At 46.4% G+C, this 25,706-nt stretch overlaps 1 protein-coding gene across 1 annotated transcript; it reads right to left on the bottom strand.

Moving 5' to 3' along the window:
• Positions 1-1,106: 1,106 nt before the first annotated feature.
• Positions 1,107-22,379, bottom strand: HAO1 (hydroxyacid oxidase 1). The gene is made up of 8 exons (XM_066547729.1): positions 22,243-22,379; positions 16,056-16,207; positions 8,595-8,850; positions 5,613-5,788; positions 5,041-5,132; positions 2,345-2,503; positions 1,996-2,065; positions 1,107-1,603 (listed from the first exon to the last, which is right to left on the bottom strand). Exons 1-8 carry the CDS (start codon positions 22,377-22,379, stop codon positions 1,533-1,535), a joined length of 1,113 nt encoding a protein of 370 aa, XP_066403826.1. The 3' UTR covers positions 1,107-1,532.
• Positions 22,380-25,706: the final 3,327 nt, after the last annotated feature.

The raw sequence follows: 25,706 nt of genomic DNA, 5'->3' as shown, positions 1-25,706 counted from the left end.
AGTGCAGTAAACAGCAGAAATTATGTTTCTCTGTTCTCTGAGAAACATTCATATTTCCTTGCACAGATAAACTTTATTTTGTTGCTATGCAACTCTCACACAACAGACCACATACTGCAGTAAATAAGAGTACAGATTTTACAACTGGAGGGCAAGCATATGGCCTTTTGGGTTTTCTCCCCATTTCGAGTTCCAGCCCCAGCTTTAGTTCCCATTATAATATTCCATCATTTCATTACAAAGCTGCCTCTAAAGCTCAGTAAGGGATATTTCAAACTGAGCAAAGTGGGAGAGTCAGAATGCACGAGGCTGATGGGAAACAAATGGTGGAGCTGGTGAAGTCAGTGAAACCATGAAATTAAGGTGTTTTTCTCTTTTTTGGTCTTCCTTAAAAATGAACATTAAATTTTCACAGCAAGATATTCAAAACCTGTGTGGCCTTTCCCTGCTCCTTGTAAAACTGCCATACCTGCAGGGTATGTGAGACAGGTGAAGAGCTAGCCTTGGTTTTACCCAAGATGAGAACAGTATAGTCTTACCTCCTTTATTCCTTACAGCTGCAAAATGTCTCCTGAATTCAGGGGATATTTGGGTTGTTCATAGAACAGAGGCACAGATCCTGCATGTCTCTGCATCCTCCTCATGAGCAGAGTGAAGAACACCAAGATTTATCTGACTTAAGGGGGTGCATGGAAACTCAAGAGAGCCACTAGGCTCTTCCCAAGTCATAGGTAAATGCCTCAGTTATTGAAGTTTCCCCTTTTCACATGGCTGCAAATTCTACAAACTCTCCCAGGCAGCATCAGCCTTCCCTTGCAAATCAGTCCAGGTGAAAAATGGGACTCAGAGCTCCAGGTGGATGCAGCTGGCACAGTTTGGGCTACAGGGACTTGCAGTAGCCAAGGATCTGACATACATGCAATGCATGTACATAGCAGCTGTCTGATTGCAGAGGGGCTTGTGCCACTTAAACAGCTGAATTTCTCCAAATTTCCCCAGTTTTGCTTTGCTCTTTGGTTCCTTACAACGAAGAGTCCTCTGGGCTCCTACAGCCTACGTGCCACAAGCCCAGATGCTTATAAAGTCACTAGGGAAAGGACACTCTGTTCATAGGAAAGCAAGATTTAATCTCTACAATCTACAGTCCAGTTTCTCTAAACAGTGAGCAAGAAGCATCTTTTGCATTTTAAATTTCAGCATTTCTGTTTATAGTTTCACTTTAACAGCTAAATTACTCCCAGGCATGGAAATTAATTATCAGCATTTGTTGAAAAACACCTCGAAGTTTCTGCGCTGCTCTTGTATAAAGGCCCATCTCTAATCACACCTCCCAGTGCAGCAGCTTTCCTTAAGAGCCTGAGAGATTTGGAGGCACCTGTAAAATTTGCCTTGAGTTCTTTCTTCAACAAGTGATTTCCTACAGAGCAGAGCATTCCCTCAGTCAGGATTGCAGGAGGAGGCCCACAGAGGGAATGCAGTTGGATTTTGTCTGGAAGCACAACAGGCAATGCACAAGGCAAGAGTCTTCAGACCTAAATCTTGGAAAACAATACTTGATGTCTTCGGATCAGGGTCCTGTCAATTTCTTCTACTCTCCGGCATCCTGGAGGAGAAGTTGCAGATCAGTTCAAGCCCCTGATTTTCCAACCCACTCTAAGCATTTTCTTTTTCTGCCTCAAAAAAATCTCCATTCTGTCAGATGAAATCCACCCCTCAGCAACCAAAGATTTGCCACTACTTTTCTATGGATTTATTGCTCTCCTTGTGAAAAAAAACCTCACAAAATAATGTTTTCACCTAATAATGTTTTTTCACCTAATCTACTCAGTTCCCCATTTATAAGGCAGGGATAACAAGTCTTTTTCCCATTTCTCCACAGACTAACCTGTTTAGATTGCAAACATTCCCCTCATGCAAGTTGCTATAGCACCTTGCCTGGGGCAAATGAAAGCTCTGAGAAAATGTGATTTCAGAGAGGAAATGTCAATGTCCCACCTGTCAGTGCCATTGCCAGGCGAAACTCTTCCTTCAGCATCTGGAGAACTTCTTTTGCTCCTTCTTCACCCTGGGAGATTAGGAGACAATGAGAACTATTATGTGTACGTTTATGTGTGTAGGCACAGACATGTATACGTGTGCCAAGAAAGGTTTTCTGCACAAACATAAATCCTGAGGGTTGGTCATAGCAAATTTTAGCCAACAGCAAATCAGATGATCTGGATGCACACAGATGCATCACACACACACGCTCCTCTGTGCACACAGACACATGCATGTGCATTTAACAGGGCTAAACAGTGAGTCCAGGGATGTGAGTAATGCATTTGGGCTTTCCCTCACTTACCTGATAAGCCAGTCCCCAGAGGACAGGTCTCCCAACAAAAACAGCTTTGGCACCAAGAGCCAGGGCCTTGAGAACATCCGTGCCTTTTCTCACTCCTCCATCCAGGAACACCTCCACCTTCCCCTCCACAGCCTCCACGATTTCAGGCAAGACATCAATCTAGGAGAGAGAAACCAGGAACACAGCTTGGCTGCTCCTGAAACTCTATTTATTTTTTGAGCCAGTTCTTACACACAGGATCCAAGCTTTACAGCAGCTTAATGAGCAGTTGCATGCCTAAATACACACCCAAATAACACAGCTTTGTATTGAGAACCAGCAGTGACTTTCAGGGTAGAAGGTACATACAAAGGTCAGATTTATTTGGAGAGTCACATAAACAGAATGAGAATCAGCAGGCTCTCACAAAGTGGCCATCTGACCCCATGACACAAATCTGACACAAGCCAGTATCTGATTCTTATGCAGAATATACAAAACAGCAGAACTAAGGAAGCCTTTTGGCAGTGTTACCTCCCAAACTTCCAGTCTTCACTAGCTTGGGGATGAAATTGGATCAGCTCACTTTTTAAATAATCATCTTTGCTCCCTGTTTAAATTTCCCATTCATTTATCCTGAGGGCCAGCTCAGGAGCCCAGAGGCAGGCACTGTACCTACAGACAAGGAGTGAGAGAAACACATGCCTGGAAGAACTTAGAGTTGGCTGAAAAGTTTTAATCAATTGCATTTTCCCTTTTGAAAATGCATCTAATTACAGGAATGACTATAGAGAAAAACCTTTTGATATAAGAAAAAATTAACTTTCCTCTAAGTTTTGAGCAAGGTGGGAAGTAATTTCTTTTAATGCACATGTATGCTGTTTTCACTGAGCTCTGTTCATCCCCTTTCTCAGCTTATCCCTTACACCAGTGACACAAGTAAGGGGGGAAATATTTTTACTGTTCTCAGGTTACAAGTGTGTAACCAGGGAATTAAGTAATTCCACTTGCCATGCAAGAGGTCCCAAAGAAAGGATGAGCCTCCTGAATTCAAGCCTGGAGCATTAATTACAGGGCAAATTTTCCTACAAGGCCACCTAAATAGTTCCTATTCATGAAAATCAGGAAAGGAACACCACCAGAAGCCAAGTATTAAGGAGACTGGAAACAGTGTGTGGAAGTAAGACAAAAGACACACAAATTCACATCTTTCAAATACGGATGTAATTCATTTCCTTTCTAATGGATAAAAATGACTAGAAGATGGGGAAAAAAAACTTGAAAGTGCACTTTGTTTTTAGATTTGGATTAAAATTTTCTTGAAGTTTGGCACTTGCTGTGATTTTCCCCCTCCCTTTGGTTTTGCTCCCTTGCCAGACATATTTTGGATCTATTTCCACATCCAGAGACCACTTTCTACATCCTGACAAACCGTACCAACATTAAAGTGCTCTAATAACTAAAGCATGATGCAAACCATAATTAAAACATAGATTTCCTCAATGTGTAACTAGACACTAGAAATATTGACCAGCTTGGGTTCAGCTCACGATCTGAAACCCCACGAAACTGAAGCAAATTATTATGTTTCTAAATCAGAACCATTTAACATGACCCGATACAGATTCTTTATAAAAACAGGCATTGTGGAGTAGTGTTCTTTGCACCAGAAATCCAGGGAACACATCAGTTTTAGCAGTTCTCCTCTGCCCTTTGGTGTGGCAAAGGAGTAACTCCTGACGAGGAGTTTGCAAATTTCTCTTCTGCTGCGGCTGTCAAAAATTAATTTGTATTTCTTGAGCTCTCACGGGTTCCTCAAAATTATGTTTTTAACAACCTTATACATTGTTGCTGTTGGATTACCTCACACACAGGCTTGCCCAGGAGTTTCAAATGCTCTCAGTGAAATTGGGGAATGGATTCCCAGGAGGTGACAAGAGGACCTGCTCCCCTTCTCCCTTCAGGGAGCCAGCATGGAAAAAAGGAGGTTTTTCATCGAGAACATATTGGAAATACTCAGAGAGGCACAAGTGGGCTTTGATTCCCCTCCCTTTCATTCTCTTTTTATTTGTGCAGCTTTCCCACACCAAATGAAGCAAGATGAGTGATGACTGGAATTTTGGGGTTTTTCCTTCATCCTGAGCACATACTTTTTCATTTTCCTTTACTTCTTTCTTTTTTGCCGACGGAGAAATTCTCAAATCCCTTTCACCTTTGGAAAAGTCATGGGGTAGCACGACAAGGAAAAGGAAAAAGGAAAAACTGTAATTTAACCACTCTCTCCCTTTTCCAAAGGTGAAAATACTTGAAAGGAGAAAAATTGAGAGTTTCATTCTGCCTTTAGCTCTTTCTTAACTACAATTTTTCAGAAGCCTCCAAAGAATATTAAAAGAGGAAAAACGACCCTAATACAACCTTCAGTGTGCTGCAAATAGCAATGAGGGCTTTTCAAAAAAGAATGAGAAAGAAGATGTGGAAGAGGAAAGTGAAAAAAAAATTTTGAAAGATTTTCCAATTTGATGTACCAAGGAAAGGCTGTGTCTAACTCAGAGTATGATGTGACATACATAGAGAAGTGGAGAGAGGTTATTACTTATGGCATAGAACACTTATTCCAGGTTTTTTCTCCAGCTTCCACATGTTCAGAGAAAGCAAACAAGAAGCCAAAAGGCAGAGAAAATTAGAGATTACTGAAGCATATTGGCATCAGCACTCACAGTAGCAGGGACCCCATCAAGCTGTCGTGCTCCGTGATTTGACACCAGGATCCCGTTTACCCCAAGCTTTACAGCTTCTTTGGCATCATCAGCTAGGAAAAATCCCAAACAAGACGTGTCCCTCCATCAGTGGGAGCTTGTAGACACCACAATCAAGGAATCACTAAAAAAACCATTGTCAGCTCTTGCAAAGCCACCTTAGGGCTTCAGCCTTCCAAAGCCTCGCCTCAACACAGAAAAAGGTTTTGTCTTTAAGTAATAAGACCAGAAAAGTAGCTTGAAATGTTGGAGCAGGACATTTTATCCCTTTAGATCAGCAGCCACCTCGGTTGCTAGCCCTTATTTTCTCTATTGTGCTCCAGAACTCGTCAGTAAGAAATTTCTTTGCTGAATGATTTTGTCCACTGCAAAATCACTGGCATGATGGTATTAATGGTGGCATTGGTGACAACACCAGGCACTTCTTTGAGCAGCTGCTCCCACAAACACCTTCCCTGGTGGGTTCCTGAGGGTGCAGGAGGAGGTGACAGCCCTCCCCTTGCCCTGTCCCAGGAAGCAGCAGGGCTACCCACCCCTGAGGATCCCCTTCAGCACGATGGGCAGCGAGGTCAGCCCCCGCAGCCACTTGACGTCCTCCCAGCTGACGGTGGCATCGATGGCCTCGGCGACGTACACGGCCAGCCCGCTGTCCTCGCCAAAGTCCTTCCCTGAGGAAAAGGCCAGCTCGCTGCTCGAGAAGTTCTTCAGGCTAAAAAGCGACAGAAGACACAGAAAAAAGTCTGAGGAGGATTCTCTGCAGTCACCATGGGTCCCTAAAGGCAGCACTCAGGATGCCTGAGGTAAAGCTTTGCTGCACTGCAGGGCAGGAGCAAAACCAGCCAGTCCCAGCACATCAGATCCCACTCCTCAGTGAGCCAAAACCTTTGGCTGACAAAGCATTTGATAATCAACACAAGCACTGGATCTTTAATGTCCCGTCCAACCCAAGCCTTTCTATCTTTCTGTGATGGTTTTGTGATAACTTTGGGGCAAGTTTCTCTGGCCCAAGGTAATAGTCTGACTTCTATAGCAAAATAAATAGGGCTAGGTTTTGTTTTCAAATCCAGGGAATTCAGCTATGAGAGGAATAGGGGATCAGGGAAGAAATAAAGTTTTCTTATGCTGCATGAAACAGAGGGGTGTCCATGAAGCTTTGCAAAGAATTCAGAATTTTCATCTGTCCAATAAGGCCAACAGCCAGCCTGTCTACCTTGCATCCCTTTTGTACATTTCCTTGTAAAATGTAGAGAGGAGAGGAAGCTCATGTGAAAACATTGCTGTTACTTGAGTTTTTCAGCAACAAGATCTCCCAGGTTCTAGCACATCCATGTCCCAGTTGCCCTACTCTTCTCAAACTGTGTCCTGTTCCATATTGGGCTATTTAATACTCATATTTCACATTTTGGGAAGTGCATGAGTGTTTTTGCATGGAACCTGGCTGGTTTCACTGCTGATTTCATGCCTGCAACAAGCAGCATTTCACATGGCTTTTCTGTTCAGCTCCAGGCCCAGAAGCAAACGAGAAAGGAGTGGGCTCTCAGCAAGATCCAGCTTTTCAGCTGTTGGTTTGTGGAGGGTGGGGTGCCCAGAGAAAAACAGAACCATGGATAAGATTATATAAATAACTGTTGTTTTTCTTGGCCTGCAAAATGCAGATCAACACTTGGATGAATGTTGCCTTACATACATTTCAGAGCACAATGGCACCTTGTTGTTGCTTTGAAACTTTGTTGAAAACCCGAAGCCAAGAAAAAGTTATCACATAAATGAGCAGAGCCCTGCGCTAGGAGAGTTTCACCATGGCCTCTGCAACAAAGCTCTGCCCAGGCAGCACTCGGGGATCTGCAGTGATGAGTTGGAACCTTTAAGGATTACTCCAATTTCTCATGATTTCATCCTGTTCACTCAAAACCTTGTTATATTTGGGCAAATCTAACAAATATATTTGGGGTGGGGTCAAAGTGCTTCAGAAACGCTCTCCCACTTTCCTCAAATGTCTTTGGGTTGTTGGACTCGCATTCAAGAACTCCTCAACCCCAAGCCTTAAAACTCTACTGCCCCTAAAAAGCAAGCTATTTTCATAATTGCCTAATTTTATCTTTTAGAGTAAAAGGTCAGTGTATATTGATCATGTGTCAAACACAGATCTCTAGCACAATTACAACATAGGGCACACATGTACCAGTGTGATACATTTTCACGTTAGATGTGTTAGGGCCTTTTTGCTCTCTAGTGCTTCCCTCCTAAAACTGTACTTTAACAGAGAAATCAGGACAGAGTTCAGCTCCTCTGTCAGCTTTCATCTCTTAGCTGCAAGCACAAGTGCACGGGGAAGAGTCAACACCCCAGGCTCTGGAGGGGTTTTGGCCAGGTAGAGAAGAGCAGAGCCCCATGGCTTATCTTCCTTTGGAATAGTATGGGAATGAAGAAGAACCTCTGGATGTGACTCTTGCTAAGTACGTGTTACTTACAACACGCGTACAGTACAACACAACAGTCTTTGGAGACATAGGAAGAACAATTTAATTTCATTGATAATATTCAAAACTAGCTTTCACCCAGAACTCGCCTCAAAGTTTAGCTGCTTCAAAATACATTAGGCTGTCTTTTTTTCTCTGTCTCTCCATTTTTGTGTTCATTTTCATGGTCTAAAGAATTCTAACATATGCCATAGTAGACTGTGGTTCTTACCAAGATCTACATGCAAGAACCTCGCAAGATTTTTAGCTTCAAGTCCTGGATATTCCATTGAGTAAATATTCTTCCAGCCAGTCCTTGGCTGCTAGAACTGTGCCAGCACTTCAGCATATGTCATCAGGGGAGTCTCTACAGTCTATCAGTTCGTATTTACAAAAGGCCAGGCAAATCAGCATCCTTAAACACCGCTCTAAGGTTAAAATTCTGGTTTAACTCTGTTAAAACTGAATTCCTCATTGGCCCTGCAGTGGTGCTGAAGTCAATCATGATGCCACAAGTTCTGAGACACAGAAAATGTCCCAAAACATACTGTGGGGTAAAAATTGCCCTTATGGAGAATTTAGAAAGACTGATATCCATGTGTTTCTGTATTGGAGTAAAAGAAAAGCTGAAGTTGCTCAAAAAGAGGCTCTGCAGTCAGTAGCACCATGGCCCTGGACCCAGAGCAGTGTCATTGGACAACACAGAGAGAACCATAACATCTCTTGGAAGGGAGTTTTGGCCCACTTTTGGAGCCCAGCCAATTCTGCTGGTGGATCCCAGTTCAACATCAGAGCAGGTCATTCCAGGCTCTGCCTAGCTGAAGTTCGAAGATAGCCAAGAACAAATTGATCCATGCATAAAGAAATGCCCCATGTCTCTTACTTCAGCAGCCCGCCTGGCACAGTGCCTTAGTATGCCAAGAGGCAGGAAAGCTTTGTTGCGCCCCAGAGCAGATCGCAGCCCAAGCAGAGACACGCACAGCCCCACAGAGCCGTTCCCAGCCCCACCTTCTCCCCCAGCACCCCGCCCGGCAGCGGCAGCAGCAGCGGCGGTACCTGAGGTGCGGGGGCAGCTGGAACCTGTTGCGCACGTCGGCGCGGCGGCGGCCGAGGTACGGCGTGTCCACGGTGAGGAAGATGCCGCGGTAGCCGGCGCTCTCGGCGCGCCGCACCAGCGCCGCCGTCACCCGCCGCTCCTTGTACGCGTACAGCTGCAGCCAGCGCAGCCCGGCCGGCGCCGCCGCCGCCACCTCCTCCAGGGACGACGTGGCCCAGGAGCTCAGCATCATCCCCGTGCCCACGGCCTGGCAGGCTGCGGGAACACAAGGTGACAGTCTCTGAACAGGAGCGTTCAAATAAATGCATTTAAGGCTTACAGCTTGGTGGATGTTGCCACGTTGCCTCCTAAAAATTGCCCTCCACACAGGCGGAAGTGAGGGTTTTTGGGATGCTTATTCCTAAGTCGGAGCCTGCTAACTCTATTCCTGCTCACATCTCACAGCAGACAGCAGGGAGCATATATTTCCACGGGGGCACTGGCATTGTGCTGTCAGAACTCAGTACAGCCCTCTGGGTGTCCAGAGCTGCTGAGACCCCTGCCAGGGGGCTCAGAGACCCTGGCACACAGCCCAGAACACCTGGGGGTTTGATTGTGACCCGTGGAGCAAATTACCAGCTTTGTATGAAGACATGAAAGCCACAGAAGTTGAAGTAGGGTAATAATAAAATTATCACTTGGTGAAAAAGTAGATTTTGGGGTTTTCAGACTGGGGGTTTTGGGGACAAGATAGAGGTACTTTGGCATGTCCAGCCTTTCTTCTTCTTCTCTACCTCCATCTTCTGCTGTGATGTTAGGGATTGGTTTAGAATAGAAGCTCACTGTCTAACATAGGTGATAGGTATTGCAAAGTAATTGTACACATTGTACATTTTGTAGTATATACTATTATACACATTATACTAGTTTGTAGTATAAAGAGACAGCAGTACCCCGGGGGCAGGCAGAGTGCCTCTTGTCTGTCCTGCTGAGTGGACCTTGGCTGGACAGGAGAAAAATTTTTATAGATAAGGAACAATAAACAACTCTGAGACCAAAAACTGAAGAACTCCAACTCATTCTTTGAACGTGTGGGCCAAAACAGACTTTTCAAAGGCTGCAATAAACTGCAAACGCCCGAGATTGTGCCAGCATCAAACCATGACAGGCTGCCAGCCCAGCCTGCACCAGCCAGCCTCACACAGATAAGTTTTCCTGAATCTGTCACTCATTCTTTTTGGAGTAATCTGTCACTTATAGTAAAATAAAGGAAAAACACACCGTAAAACTCAGAAATATTACAGAAAGCTTTGTTTTCCTTGGTCTACCACAGTATGCATATTTTTAATGTAAATGGACCTCTGTTTCAAGACGTCATCCCCAGCCCATGGAGGAATTAAAAAGTGGTCTTTATGACAACATTTTATTAAATAAGGATTACAAGCCTCTTGGAGTGGAAACTTATGAACAGCTTATTCAAACAAATTGGTTACACCCTCCCAGGGCCACCAGCCAGTTTTCCCTCACTGGAAATCCAGCAGCAATCACCCAAACCTCTCCAGTTTGCAACCATCCTGTTCCTCTCCTTTAAACTGCTGGACACAATTCCCTCTGTACTGGGACTGCTGCAAACCCGGGAATTGCAAAACCCTCACATCAGATAAGGGAGAAATGTAAATGTTATGGTTCAATCTGCCTTTGGGTATCCATTTATCTCCATTTTTCCTCTTTATTCCCAACTCTACCTCTATTGCAAAAGCAAAAATTTAGTTAGGAACTGCACAATAAAACATTTTTGGTGAAGAGAAAATATAAGTCATGAGATATCACCATATCCTTTCAACTTAGCTGCCCATGTAGCAACAGAGAAAATAGTGCTTTTCTCTTATTTAAGATCAGGTTTAAGCAGTTTGGTTGAATGAGAGTTCAGCCATCCCAAACGGGGTTATGGCATTTTCATGCAAGTATGCTCACAAAATTCCCCTCGTCTCTCCTGCAAAGTTCACAGCTCTCTGGTGAAGCACCAGCTCAACACACACACTTTAGATCTCTCAGGCAAATCCAAAGTTCACAGATAAAATTTTTCAAGGTTTTAGAAATCCCCAGTTCCAGTTTTGGTCAATCTGTGCTTGATCTTGATCATTTTAAAGCTTATGTTGACAATTTTCTAGACTTCTAAAACCATGAGATACAGAGGCCTGAAGTGCTGCCAGGTTTGCTTGGGTTTTTTTTCTACCTCAAATTAGGTTTCTCTAAAAATACACTCCAACTTCTCACATATTTAGCTGCAGTTGAAGAAAACTGAAGCAACTCATTTCCTCTAATAACCATATTTTACAGTTCACTTTTGGGGTGCTGCAAATTATTTATTATTTCAAATCAGTCCTACTACAGCCATATTCCCACAGGATGCTCTTGCTGCAATATGTGACATTTGCCAGAGTTTAAGCATGAGATGTTTTTGTAAACCAGCCTTTCCTCATGCCATTGCACGATTGCTTTTAGTTGCTTGTTTTTTATGTTGTTTTTTTTTTTACCTCAAGTCTTCTTTTAATCCTGAGCCTTGCCCAAAGGACACATTCACCCTTACACACCCTGCAGGCTCCTGTTGGGCTCTGTGACAGCCAGAGAGCACAGCAGGAGCCACGCACAGGGAGCTGGGGGAGTCCATGGGATCACAGAAAGGTGAAGAATCTCTTCCTAATCCCCAATCCAAACCTGCCCTCTGGCACTTGGAAGCCATTCACTCTGGAAAACTCAATTGAGGTGTTTTACACAGCAACAAACAGGACAGGATGCACTTGGGAGCCCCGCTGGGGAACACAGCAGTGACCTTTTTTAGCCCTTTTTCCATAGTGAAGCCTCAGAGCATCCTCCTCCTATCTGGTGGGGCATCACTTCCTTCCCTGGTTTGGGAAGGGTGTGGAATTTGTCCCTGTGGGCAGCTCAGAGGAAGAATACTTCAGGGAGGCCACTGGAGAGGAGCCCAGCTCAAGCTTGCAGATTCTGTTGGGGTTACCTTGTAGGGGAATGGGAACTGCTTTTTTCCTCTAGCTGGGCAAATTCCCATCATTTCCCTTTCAGGGGCATCTCTGGAGGCCAGCAGTCCAACTGCCCCACTGCAGGCATTTTTCCCTGAATCCAGAGAATCCACTGTCCCCAAGCTAAGGGCCAGTGGACATTCCTTGGGATCAACACCACGTCCTTTGGCACGGTGGCATTTCTGAGGAGCAGCAGCAGCCGTGTTCTGGGAGCTGCATCTCCTGAGAAACAGAGTTGTTTAGAGAACTCCATGCTGCTCTCTGGACAAACCACACTTGGCTGAGAGATCCCTGCCAGGCTCTCCTCCCTCAGCCCTTCCCAAACCCTGTGTGAGAGCAGTGCCTGCCATCCTCCCATCGACACAACACATTCTGTCAGCTGCACAAGAGGGCTGGAAAGGGACACGTGGCCAAAAGAGATCTGGGATCTGCCTGCCATGCCAGGCTGCCTGGGCACACTCACAGCACTGAGTCCCCCAGCCATGACACTCTTGAGGGCAATCCAGGCCAGGTCAGCCCAGGCCACGCTGTCCCGTGTGAATATTGTCCTCTCCATGGCTCTGGAGTGACATTAATTTTTGTATCTCAAAATCAACCTCACGTTTTGATCACCACACAGGTAACAGGTGGGTACAAAGTCCTGCTGCTTTCACTGTGGCTGAGCACAAAATGTAATAAATGGCCAAATCCCTCCTTCCCAGTCACAGCCATGTCTGATGGGCAGAGGAAACCCAAATTTCAGTGCTCAGCATCAGAGAGAGAAAAGCACAGCAGCAACCTGTTGAGAGCTGAAGGAACAAAGGTGTTGCTCCCTCTCTGGTGGGAATGACAGAGCTGCCAGAAACTCTGTAAAGCAGGGAGAGTAGAACAGCTCTGCAGTCAGCACTCCTGTGCTCTGTTTGGCAGAGCAAAGGGTGCAGTCACGTCACAGGTGATGGTGAAACCCCTCCTGCCTCAGCAGCAGCCTGGAGAGGGGCAGGAGTGCAGCTGCACAGGGCAAATACAGAAACTCCAGCCTGAGCACTGTCAGTGACAGCTCCCAAAACACCTGGCCAAGAGCACAGTTGGGTTCTCAGCTTGATTTTCTGCCACTCACGGAGAAGCCAGGCACTGCAATGCTGCTGTGAGGTGAAAACAGGAATTTAAACCACCCATTAAATGCAATATGCAATGAGCAGGAATATAAACACAAATCTCAATAAAATAATGCTACAGATCCGTTCGTAATCAATTAAGGTTGCAAAACAGCTCAGCTATTTCTTGCTGAGCAGCTGGATGGTGCTCAGGATTTTGAGTCAGGGTACTCGAGGTGGGTCCCATCACGCTGGTTTGCAAGCACAGCATGAAGTCAGCATGGCAAAGGAATGCCTTGGCTTGGAGGAACAGGGAATCTGCTGATGGACAAGCAAGAGGAAAAAGATCCCATAGAATCAGAAGGGTTCCATTGAAAAGTGTTTAGAGAACAACCTTTTGCTCTTTAGTGGCTAAGATTATTCATTGAATTTGGCAAATATTTTTAGTCAAAGAGGTTGAAATTGGAGTGGGAAGGATGAGAAAAAAACACCTAAGTCAAAATGTCATGTGTTGATCTTTTCAAAATGGAAATGTTTTCTCCTGAGCTGACACTTTTGTTTCAAAACAGAACTATAGCTAAGAGCATTAGCCAGTAGGAAAATGAAATAAAACATTATGTTTTGGATCAAATGAAACATTTCAGTTAATCCAAAACAATTTTCCTCCCAATTTTTCAGTCTCTACCGAACAGAAAATCCATTCTTTGGAAAATTGCCACATACACTGATGAACTACAACTAAAATGCCAGGGAATATACTTGAAGGAAGACCTAGAAAAACTGGGACAGCTGCCAAGGTGCATGAAATTGTTTCAAGGACAAGAGAGCTTTCTCTGTAAGGAAAGACTCCTGCCACATTCAGACAAATGTCAGAGAAAACTGAGGAGCAACCTTATTCCAGCCTGCATAGACATTTTTAAGAATCCATTTATTACTTTAAAGTCTAGCTAACGGGAGTGTGTGTAAATGCAACACCTGGATTTGAGGCTGTGCAAGGTTTGACCATGACTGCAGTTTTTGTGCTCAGAGTGGGCTCACCTAAGCTTTGGAATCACTTACATTGTGTTGGCTGGCCTATCACCAGCATCTCCTAAAATGACAATTGGCTCTTTTCCCTATCAAAGATTCTTTACTCACACACAAGAACTGCCCATGAAGGGTGTTTCAGGTGAGCTGACAGGCCCTGCCCTGCTCTGGGAAGGTGCACACCCCTCTCCAGCAGCTTGGCTGCTCTGGGACAGCAGCCCTCAGGAAGCAGAAGCCCCAAGCCCTGACAAGCCCCAGAGCAAGAGGTTGTGAGGGCAGGGAGTTCTGGGGGACACCATGACACGCCCTTGTCCCCAGAGGGAACATTTACCCTAGAGCACGTGGCCAAACCTGCTGGGAGAGCAGAGCAGCTCCAAGCAAGACAATTCCCATCACTCCAGGAAATTCCTCAAGCGTTGTTCTCAACGCTCAGGGAAGGAGCTGCCACTGCTCTCTTCACCTCCCTGCTCTGCAGGGCAGCGTGGTGAGAACCAGGATTATCCCTGGGGCTCAAGGCAGACTGGTGGCACACAGGGAGGCTCCATGGGAGCTGCTGTGCCCCAACAGGAGCCAGGGCACTGCCTGGGAAGGGACAGGACTCAGGCCATGCTGTGCCTCTCAAGGACCATGGCCACAGCAGAGGCACCACCCCAAACAGCACGTCCTGCACACCTGAGCCAAGAAAAGCCAGGCTTATTGAGCATGCCAGGCTTGGCAGGAGCCACAAGGATCAGACTTCCTTGGCTTGTGCAAACCCATGCAGCTGAAGCAGAAGCTGAATTAAAGCAACCAAAAGTTTGCTCACTTAAACCCTGTGCTGCCTCTGGAACAGAAGTTGGATGTGGCAAACCCCCTGATCCCGAGTGTCCCAAGTTTAAGAGAACCCTTAAACCAAATGTGTACTTTACTGCTGATTTCTGTCATCTCATAAGGTCAAACCAAAAGCACCAAGTGCCCTTCTCCTCCTCTAACAGCACAAAACCAAAGCCATTTTTTTTCTCCTCCAAATGCCAATGCAATACAGAAGATGTGATTTTAATACTGCTCATCCTTTGAAAACAATGAAAAATTCACCAGCTCCAATAGATAAGTTTACTGGACCACATATTCCAACTTTTGGTGGTGACAGCACACTGAGCTGTGCCAGCTTGGAAACCCAGGAACATTAAATGCAATAATCATGTGTTAAAGTTTGCAAATGTGGTACCCAGCCTTATTGCACCACTCAACTTTGCATGCCATTGAGGATTTATGCTTAAAATGTGGCCGGGCTGCAGCATCAGTGGCAATCTTTGCTAAGAAACATCCTGAATGTTGTGTTCCAAATCTCGCTCTCACCGTTGCAATTAAATGTTTGCACTTAACGTTTCAGAGTTTCCTCCCTGCAGGAGCTGGCCCAGAAGGGATCCGCGGGAGCTGCCAAAGGATGGGCAGAAGCAGGGCGGCCGTCCCAGAGCGATCCGAGGTGCTGCAGTGCCATCGCGTGGAGCAGCCGGCACTTACAAACAGGGAAAACGGCAGCGGCTCCTCGTAGCGCTCCTGGGAGGGGAAAAGCGCGGCCCCAGCCGTGCTGTGAAATAGGAGAGGCGTGTTTCCCACAGATAGCGCTGCAGCCCACCCCGTGCACATCACAGCGATGAGAACTGAGAGCAGCTCCCACTGCAGGGCTCAGAACTCGACTCACTTCACACCAGATCTGCTGCACTGGGCATGGAAACGCTGCCAGAGAATAACCCAGCCATGCACAGGATTATTGCTTTTTTAAATATCACCTATTTAGGCTTTGTACCCTTTTCCTTTCAGCATGGGAGCACTGAAATGCACAGCCCACCCTCTTCCTCAGTGCCATTCTGCAGCCAGAGTTAAAGGAGCAGGAGACAGTTGCCCATCTGAATTCTTATTAATATCCTTTTGAGCAGCAGCCTCTGTGCTGGCAACATCTTTGTGCAGCTTCTAGCCCAGAGAGGCCCTTATCTCACTGCCTCCCTGGGATGCTCTCAAAGAGCTCTCTTCCAGGCAAGGATTCTTGCCAGGCAAACCAAGGCCTCAGAATTTCTGGAGTCAATTCTCTAATAGGAAGAATGTTGCTGTGACAATGTTTACAGTTACACAGAATGTATGGATAGCTAGATAGATGTTTCAATTTTATAGGTAACAAATTATTCCCCTCTTGTATCCTTCATTTCCCCCACCCCGTCTCATGGGGAGGGAAACCACAGGAAGAGTGAAACAGTAAAAAAAACAACGGTAAGAACCAACCCTGAGCAGCAGCTCAGAGCCCCCAGGAGCCAGAGGCAGCCGGGATGCCCGGGCAGGCGCCGCCCTGTCCCTCCCCGCTCACCTCGGGCTGTCGCCGTCTCTCCCAGCGGGTGAGCCATGCGCTGCATGGCGGTGGCGGCCACGCACACGGGCACGGTGACCCTGTGCCCCAGCACAGAGGTGGACAGGTCCATCACTGACACGTCCCTGAGCACCCGCGGGTACAGCTTCCACCTGGCACACACACAAATACACTGAATGTAAGGGGCTGCAGCAGGGGGAACGCACAGGAGCAGGGTGTGCTGCTGGCTGTCAGTGGGGCTGGAACAGAATCCCACTGTGGCACCCAGAGGTGCAGCAAAACCCCTGCAGGGCACAACACCTGGAGGGACCAAGAGCAGCGAAGGTGAAAGAGGTAGAGAGCCCCTGGACATTTCTGGCTGGTATTGTTAGAAAGGAAAGACAGGAGCTGTAAAACAATGAGATTGTGGTGAGTCTCAGCCCCCTGAAAGCCAGAGGCTGTGTGCACGTGGGGAAAGTCATCAGCTACCTCAGTTATCCCTCCATGGACTCTGGAACCAACAGACATGGGATTATTGGCAACACAAGCATGGCCTGCAGGCTTGGAACTCCCTTTTCCAAACCAGAGCAAACTAAACACACTTAACCTGAAATTACCATTTACTGCAGCCAGGCTGGACACCACAGGTCTGCACACACAGAAATTTACCTTTTTTTTTCCTCCCACCCACAAAACAGCATCAGAAGACCATGATCCCCATTAGGCGATCGACTAGACACCATAACATCCAGAGTTTTATGAGGAGGGCTGCATTCCTGGGGATTGCTGTGCCATGGGACTTTCCCCATCACCCAGGTGCTGTCACAGCACTGCCACCACTAGAAGCCACAAGAGGGGGTGCCACACCTGGGGAGGCCTCTCCTGAGCTCAGCCAGACCAAAGCCTCACCGACCTCCAAAAGGGCTCCCATGGCTCCTGAACTGTAATTGCAGAGAAGAATTAAAAACGTATGGTCTAACACTGCTGAACTTGAGCAACTGCTTAGCACCAGAATGCTCGAGATGAGAATATTGTAATTACCAGCACAGAGAGAACCAGAGCCACTGCTACCCTCCAACAGCAAGGAGAGGTGAGCTTGAGCATTAAAATGAAAATTCAGGGAGAAGAGACAAAATCTATTTTATAGAGAGATCAAGAGACATTTCCCCAAAAAGCCTGGGGCAGAGCCAGGACGAGACCCACCTCTCTGAAGGCCTGGAGCTGTGGCAGCTCTCCAGGCATGCTCCCCAGGGAGGAGGAGGAGGACAGTTATGATGCTTGGAAGGAGATGTGTGGCTGTGCAAGTCAGCTGTGCTGCTCAGTGCCAAGACACACACGGCAGGAACATCTCCTCACACTTGTTTTCATGCCATTGTAGCAGTTTGTTATTTTTCAGGGGAGGATGGGCTGAGGGTGGGACAAAGAAAACATTACTTCTTTCTCCCCCTTTTTTTCCTAATCCTCATTCTGAAGGCTTCCACTCTGCCCTGAGGTATCTTTTCCCAGCAAAGAAAGAAAAATCCCTTTGTAACCTTGCTGATTTATAGAGTCAAACCCAAAAGCATGAAGGATGTGAAGCACCTCCCTGTTCCCCAGGCTCCTGGTTTCTCAGATTGGTACCTGCCTCTGCCATCTCACAGCCAGCCTGTGAGGGTCAGTCCTGAGGTAAAGCTTCCCTGTGGTGCTTTTGGCTGGGAAGAGAAACAGGAGGAGCCAAAATCCTCCCAGCAGTGCACGCAAGAGAAGTGATGCAGTCCTGAGCAGAGATCCCTGATCAGGTCACATCCTCTCAACCAGCATCCAAGCTGGATGGGCACTCCTGACCCAGAACTGAGTGCTCCCACAAAAACACCAAGATAGCAGAGTATCATGACCCTTTAGTAAAACCTGCTCTTGCTTAGGAAACTTGGGTGTTTCCAGCTCTGAGTTTGACACTTGAAACCAGTGTTGTCTGAACAGGGAAAGCTCACAGGCAGCATTTCCCCATCACCAGGGCACATTCACTGGGCTGCACACAGCATCTGCTTCCTCCAAGTCCTTCAGTGAAACATTTCCTGCATATTTTGGAAAAAAACTTGGATTTTATTTTTTTTTAATTCATCATCTCCTCATCACCCACATCTTTTCCCAGCCAAGTCCACATTGGTGTGCTGCAATCAGCGAGTGAGAGTGAGTGCATCCTTCTTCCCAGCTGGAAGCAGGAGGTGCTGCAGAGGGGAAGGCAGCGAGCGCTCCCGATTTAGGCAGTTCCAGCTAAAAGCTCTTTGGAAGGAAGGATTAAAATGAAAGAAGGGGGATTAATCTTTTGGGTTCTTTGCTTTTTTTCTCCACGCTCAAAAAAAATTCTGTGTGTAAAGTACCTTGCAGTGGGGTGAGAGGGAAGCACTGGCTGCTTTCAGCTGGGAAAAAACATGGAAATTTTCAAACTGCACCATATTTTCAAGCAGCTCCTCCTGTTCCTCTCCCGAGCTGTCCCAAATCCCCTCATGCTGCAGGGGAAAAAGCACATTTGGAAAAAGACACAGTGCTCAGGCCAAGCCTCCATCCTAAACCCAAGCCAGTTTGCTGCCCTTCTGTCTCCTACAGCTCCACTTCCCTTCAGGGGCTGGTGCTGTGCCAGGCTAAGCAACAGCTGCTTTTCCTTGGGGAAAGTGATCTTCCCTCCCAGCATGTTTTGCCATCCACACTCTTTTTGTGGTGCACTGGGAATCTGAGGTGAAAGACATCACAACAACACAAGTAAATTATTATTCCAAGCATTCCTTTCCTTTTCTCCCCCTGAACTTCCTAGTCCCACCATCAGCCTTGCTTTTTTAACCAGCGTTTAAATTACTTCTGTGGCCATTTCAATGCCTTTAATTGCTCTAAGGTAAGAGCAGGTTTGCAGAAAGCCTGCACTGATGAATGCAATTGATGAATTGATGATGCACTGCTGAAGCAGCAGCTGCTGCTCCTTGCACACAACAGAACAAGGCAGCTTCTCCCGAGGCCTCCAGGAATGGCATGGCAGGGTGGATTAGCAGGAGCCTGCTCCACATCCCCCCTCCCTGGCATGCTGAGAGGGGAGGCTCCAGACTGATTTCCTGAACGCCATCAGCTAAAGGCATCCTGACCTTGTCACAAAAATCTCTTCTCCATCCAGGGCCCTCACTTGTGTGACAACTCCAGAGGGGATTTCAGCTCCAGACAGGCCTGGGAGGACACTCAGCATTCCAGGATGCTGAGCAAACCCAAGGAGAAGGCAGGCAGGCACCACAGGGAATGACATATGCTCTGCCATCCCAAATCATCCTTTCTGGCCTCATTTCTGCCAGGGCCATTTGAGAACTATGAATAAGAAATACTTTTCTGGCCTCAGCAGGAACACACTGCTGTCAGCATCCAAGTGCTGGTTCTTCCCTCAGTCCCACAAGAGCTGCTGTACCTGGGTTAAACTCATCTTAAACACTGTCCTTGTGGAGGCAGTTTGGACTCTGGGAGCTGATTACACAAAGCACCTCAAGGTCAAAAGGCCAAGACATTCCTTTTATAATGCAATGAGTATGAATTGTGCTGATCCAAAAATTACATGGAGTGTTCTAAAGATACTGCAGGATCCAGCAACACAACCACCCATTAGGGTTAGTTCTTCATAACAATAGTAATAATAGTCCTTAATAAGACCTATTTACTTCTCCAGAAATGAAACCATTTGTTTGCCAAAAGAAAAGGAACTCACGGATGAATCCAGCACTAGTTTTCCACCCTCACACCTCACCTGAATAATCCTGCACCATAAAGGTACAGGTTAACCATTCCTGCTTCTGGTTCAGCTTTGTGCTTTCTCTTCCATTTAAACTTATAAATATTTAATAATCTGCAAACTTTCTAAATCAGACTGAACCCTGCAACCAAGCTCCTGACAGGAGAAATCAATAGCAAATGAAGCTGAACATACTCCTGTCTTTCACAAAATCATTTGACTTGGTGATCTTTGTGCCTTGGGGGTGTAAAGTCCATCTGACTATATTTACCCACAAGCTGCAGTCAGGAACAGGCAGGAATACCAGGACTATGTGAGGGTCAGAGTGAGCAGCACTACCCCATTTCTAACAGCTGGGCCATGCTTCTCCCAGCTGCATCTAGGGGAAAAGAAGGGTTCTTCAAAGTCCCTTGTGTCAAATAGATCTTATAAACCAAAATATTACAAAGTCTTTATAGGAGGTGCTTTTAGAGATGTATTCCCAGGAAGCCATTGCAAGCACGGTCTAAGGACTGTTCATGGCAGCATCCCACGTGCTGAGAAAAGGGGATCTTGTTTTATGTCAGATAAATGCAAAGGGAGGGAGAGCAAAGACAAACACCTCCCAGCCCCTTCATCCCCACTCTGCTGAAGGGCAGGGACCCAGCACTGAGGAACTTGCAGCCATTGACACCAAATGGCATCGATTTCTTCTAATACCTCAGGCACTGCTAATGAACATCTCCTTCAGTCCCAGGCCGCCTGCAAACACCACAGTTTCAAACACTTAAAACTGGAGGGTTTTACTGAAAACCTGATAGAAGATTCAGGAAAGATGAGGTAAGCCTGAAGCCCACAGACAACCAGCCCAATGCAAGGAGGTCTCTTATCAGAGGAATCCATCCCTGTGGCAGGAACGCCTTCAGAGCAGAGCTGTCCTTATCTCCCTGCTCTGCTGGTGCCAGCACAGCAAGGGATGTGCCCAGCTCTTTGTTAGCCTGTCCCTGGCAGCTTTAGATCCCACCTCACCATGATCAGCTTCAGCAGTTACAAGTCAAACACTCACTGCTCCTGCAGTTTATTGTCTGCAAGTGCTTCCTTGGAGAGTCCCTTCTTTAATGTCTCATTTTGCTTTTATGAGGGCAAGTAGCATCAGAGCATCTGGAAGCATTAAAAAAGGTACAATAAAAATCAGGTGAGTGCTACTCCATCCCCTCCTGCTCCTATTCACTCCTCTGGGCAATCTTCTGGCTTGAGCAGGAGAGTTTCTGTGATGGCAGCTTCTGCGTGGAGCTAGGAGGTCTGGAATATGCACTGGAGGTGAGGTGTCTTCTCTTGACATTATAAAGCTTTTCTATGTGTGTCCTTAATTTTAAGGTTCTGACCTTTGAGATCCTGCTAAATGAATTATCAGAGTCTGCTACAACCTTCAACTTGCATCAGATTTCAGCTGAATGGCCCACAGCCTGTGGAAAAGCAACTGGAGCAGTGAGTAGCAAAGCAGGGAGGGAGAAAGAGCAAGGATAAACCAGGACAGTCACGGTTTGTTCTGTTAGGCTCAGAGGAACTAAAGACAAAGCCTTTGCAAAGACAAGTGCAGGGGGTTAAATGCCTGCACCAACAGAGCCCCAGAAGGAAGGAGATGTCAGCAGCTGTTTGAGCAGCTTGACTGGGCTCAGCTGGGCTGAGGGGAGCAGCCTCCAGCTGCCTCCTTCCCTCTGCCCTGCTCAGGGACGTTTGGGAGCAGGGAACCGACTGATTGATGCCATTTGTGACACTTGCACAGCAAGTGCCCCCTGACTTTGTGCTGACCTTGTGCTTCCGAGGCTAAGGCTGAGCCGAGCCCAGGTTCTGACACAGTTTGGAGGGTCAGTCTAAGTCAGAAGTGGTTTAGAACAGTTCCCAGTATTTACAGCACCCTCCTGGTGAAGGGCTGACCTGCTGGAAACCCCTGAGCACAGCGGGGCCACCCAGGACTGAGCCGTGGCTTTTTCCAGGGCTGGGAAATGCAACTCCTTCCTGCAGCTCTCATCTGGGAAGGCCACAGCACTAATTCAGTTTAGGAGAACTAAGGAAAAGGCAAAACTGACTAAGGACCTAAAATGTACAATGCTACCCCCAAGAACCCCTTCCTGGCACTGTAACCCAATACATAGAAATTAAAGTTTCATTGGCCGATTAAATACTGTAGCTGAAAGACTCTGGAGAGAATTTCTGTTAACAAAAGAGTCCAAATGCAGGCAAAACTAAAAAGGTGCTAATGGATTTTAGGGACTGCTTTTTGACAGAAATTGTTAGGTGGAGGAGTGAAAGGGGAGAGAGTTGTCCTGAAAATGAGCTGAGAGTCTTTTTGCTAAAATAGAAAGACATTGCAGAAAAACTGAGTTTTGTTCACAGAGAACAATCTAAAATTGCACCACTAAATCTACCAATAAAGTAGAACTTACACCCCCTGCCTCCCACCCCAGCCTTCAATCATCCTCCTACCTGGAGAATGCTGCCACATTCTCTGCCAGGGTTTCCTGGTCATCCGCCCCAGAGCTGTAATAATCGTACACAGACTTGGGCAGGAAGCTTCTAGCATGCTCCTCAAAATCTGCAATGCACACTGGCCTGCCAGACATGTCTGCAGATCTCACTGGGTTACTTCATTCCCACTCCTTTAAACTCTAGAGTTTTGCCTGTAAATCATTAATATGGGACCTCATCAGGAGTCAATTTGTCTACATCCCCCCCCCCCCCCAAAAAAAATAAATACACCAACTTCTTGTGTCATATTGGACTTCAGCACCATCTTTTAGTTCATGTGGTTAAGGCCAACCTAAAACAGAATAAAATACAGTAAAAAGGAAGAAAATTAGTAAGCAAAGAAAGAAATATGCAGTTAAAGCTCCAGTAACAGGAATGTACATTCCCCTCTGTCATCCAAAATACCCAAGAGATTGAAAGCAGAAAGACTCTGCTGACACCCTAAAAGCAAAACCTTGATTTGGATGGTCTCTAAAAGCAGGACCCAGCCTGCACATTCAGGGTAACACCTAACACAAGTGAGATTGCAGTTATTGCCATTAGAATCCTGGATACCAAGGCCAGTTGCAGAGACCCAGCTGCCAGACATCCTTGGGCAAACGGCTCCTGATTTTCAGGTAATTCCATCTCCAGAACCCAGAGGGCTCCTGTTATTCCTAATGAGTCAGATGCACTCACTGGCCAGAAATAAAATCATCTTATCAAAGACACAACCCTCATCCAAAGTGTAATAGACTTGATTATCATTTCTTCATTTCTCCTTGTTTTAAACTTTAAAAAATATGCAGAGTTTGAAAGGGGTTTACAGTAATAGTTTGATAGGGAAATTAAGAGTATATCATGTGTATGTATTCATTTTTTCAGCTGCAGACTGCACATTAATCTCAACTTACACACAATTACACCACGAGGCATTTGTCACATATCAGTGTCAGAAACAATTCAAATGCAAACTGCTTTAACCTTGGCATTTCACTGTGCTTGCAGCAAAAGACTGGGGACATGTCTGCTTGCATTTATGTAAATTTTGCATCATCTGTGCTAAAAACAGGTATTTATCCTGGAGCTTGAGAAAGGAAGTGCTGCATGATAGCTGAACATTCCAATGTGTGCAGCTGCACTCAACCTTAATGAATTCAAAAGGTTTTTATGTTGGCAAGTTGCAAAAATTTCCAGAGGCAACAATAGTGTGGCACAACTGTTCCCCTCTCCCTGTTCTGTAATGTCTGTATTCTTCAAAATACCCTGATACTTATTTTTCCACTTAGATGCTTCTCTGCCACATTCACAGGATATTGGTGATTTACTTGAATTGCCCTAATTTGCCACTTGGGCTCAGAGTTCCTCTTCCCTCCCCTGTAGTGAAGTTTCTCAGGTACCACCTTCTATAGATCCTCCCACATGTGCGACTCACAGCCCCAAAGCCCCTCTGGGGCCACTGAATTCCTGCTCCAATGCAGCCAACACACCTTGAGATGCTCCACAGAGCTCAGGGGTCCAACTGGAACTGGAGCCTCCAGCAGGATCCACCACTTCCCACACTGGCCAGCTGCTGAGCTGGGGTGAGGTGGAAGGTGCCAGTATCAGCACAAGGGAAGCAAAACTAAGGGAAACATGAGATTTAATGCCGGGTCTCCCAGCACATCTGACACCAACACACACAGCTTCCCTCCCAGTAATTGGCTCCTCATTTTAATGAATTTTTTCTGGGTGAGATTTTCTCTGGCTGTTTAATGAGGCTTTGGCTGTCTGACCTTTAACCCTGGAGCCAAGGAGCAGCATCCATCATGGCTGAACAGCCAAGAGCTTGCCCGAGCAACCACACAAACCTCACTGCCACAGTCCACGTCAAAAACACCAACAGAGTCAGGGTGGTGTGAGCATCCCCTCCCTCATCTCCTGCTTCTCCCTTGTTGCTTTGGCAGGAGCTACAGAGAATGGGGTCACACCTGGAGCTCAGCTGAACCAGGCTCTGCAATGGAAACTTCACTGTGGGTCAGAAAGCTCAATCACCAATTCCAGAGGAAAAGCCCCACAGAGGGTTATTGAACAGAGACACACCTTGTGGCTCAGAGAGCACTACCTGCAAAAGCCAAAAAGACTTCAGAGAAAAGCCACAACATGCTTGTCCTGGTGGCTGTGACTTGCTAGAAAGGAGACTTCTGCACAGCATTCCAGCCTGGCCCTGTGTTCTTCTGCAGGATCAGAGAGACAACATCAACATTCTCCTGTCAGCACACAAAAACCTCAGCAGGGGAAAGATGGCCCAGCTGGGACTTTCTCCCTTCAGTTAGCTGCACTAAAGATTAACTGGAGAAGTTAACTGCAGCATAGAATTCAAACATTTTAATGTACAAGCCGTTGCCATTTCTCAAGACTGTTGTGCAAAGCTGTTTTATCAAGTACCTTACATAAGTAAAACAGTTACTTAGGCTTCTGAATGCCCCACAATTTCTCCAAATAAAGTCATAAAATACTCATTTTCTAGAGTGTTTTTGGATACATCTTACATGTGTCAAAGCTGAGCCAATTCATTTTGTCCCCTCCAAGCCAGGCAGGAGAACCAACAGAAAATATTTGTGGAGTTTTTACCCCAGCAGCCATCTGACAACTCCACTCTGGGAGTCCAAGCCAAGGCATGCTGCAGGGATGAGGACAGCTCCTTGGCCATTCAGCAGGTGGCTGGAACAGGCCCCTGGATGTCTCTTTTGGGAAGTCTGGACGCTGCTGGGATGGCAGAGGAGTGGAGCACTGAGCAGAGGACTCATTCTCCTGGGAGGAGCTGGATGGTTCTGAGTACAATGAAACCAATCCAAGGCAGATTTACAAAGATCTCTGTTACTGTTGTCCCCACAACCACAGCAACACAGACATAAAAAGTATCCTTATCAAGGTGATCTTGTCATTTCCTGATGTGTGACTGACACTTGGAATGGCCACTGTCCTTTCTGCATCCTCTGCAAGCACGTGAGGCACGGGCCCAGCCTGTGCCAGGAAAATCCATGGTGTGCAGGTTCAGCTCCCACACTGCCCTGGAATCCAGATTAACAGATGTAGAAGTCTCAAGTACCAGCAGGCTCCAAGTAGTTCTAATGAGCCATAAAAAACAGCCTTTCCATGTAAAATGGAAATTTAAATGAAAATATTAGGATAAATACATCCCCATTTGTTCCCTGTGTGGTTAAATACAGAGCTTTCCTCTCTCCTCAGGAAAGATGAGGTGAAAGTAAAAGCAGAGAGTTTTAGGTGTTTTTTTCTAATGGGAGAGGAATGAAGATGTTTGGTTAAAAATAAGCCATCACCACAGTACTTACTGAAGCAAAACACAACTTCCTCCCCAGCAGAAGGGAATGACAGCACACACTACTGGGCAGCTGCATTCCCAGAGCTGGGACTTAACACTGGTCCAGTTCCAGATAGAA

The sequence above is a fragment of the Molothrus aeneus genome, chromosome 3 (genome assembly GCF_037042795.1).
Source record: "Molothrus aeneus isolate 106 chromosome 3, BPBGC_Maene_1.0, whole genome shotgun sequence".
Taxonomy (NCBI): domain Eukaryota; kingdom Metazoa; phylum Chordata; class Aves; order Passeriformes; family Icteridae; genus Molothrus; species Molothrus aeneus.
This window is presented reverse-complemented; position numbering and strand designations above follow the sequence as displayed.

What these genes read in the sequence shown, in the direction of transcription:
- HAO1 (XM_066547729.1), bottom strand. Translation starts at nt 22,379, where the DNA reads ATGTCTGGCAGGCCAGTGTGCATTGCAGATTTTGAGGAGCATGCTAGA. An exon ending in TTGATGGGGTCCCTGCTACT is followed by an intron (nt 2,504 to 5,040) that starts GTGAGTGCTGAT and finishes TCTCTCTCCTAG; the next exon opens with ATTGATGTCTTGCCTGAAAT. An exon ending in CCTGGCAATGGCACTGACAG is followed by an intron (nt 1,604 to 1,995) that starts GTGGGACATTGA and finishes CTTCTCCTCCAG; the next exon opens with GATGCCGGAGAGTAGAAGAA.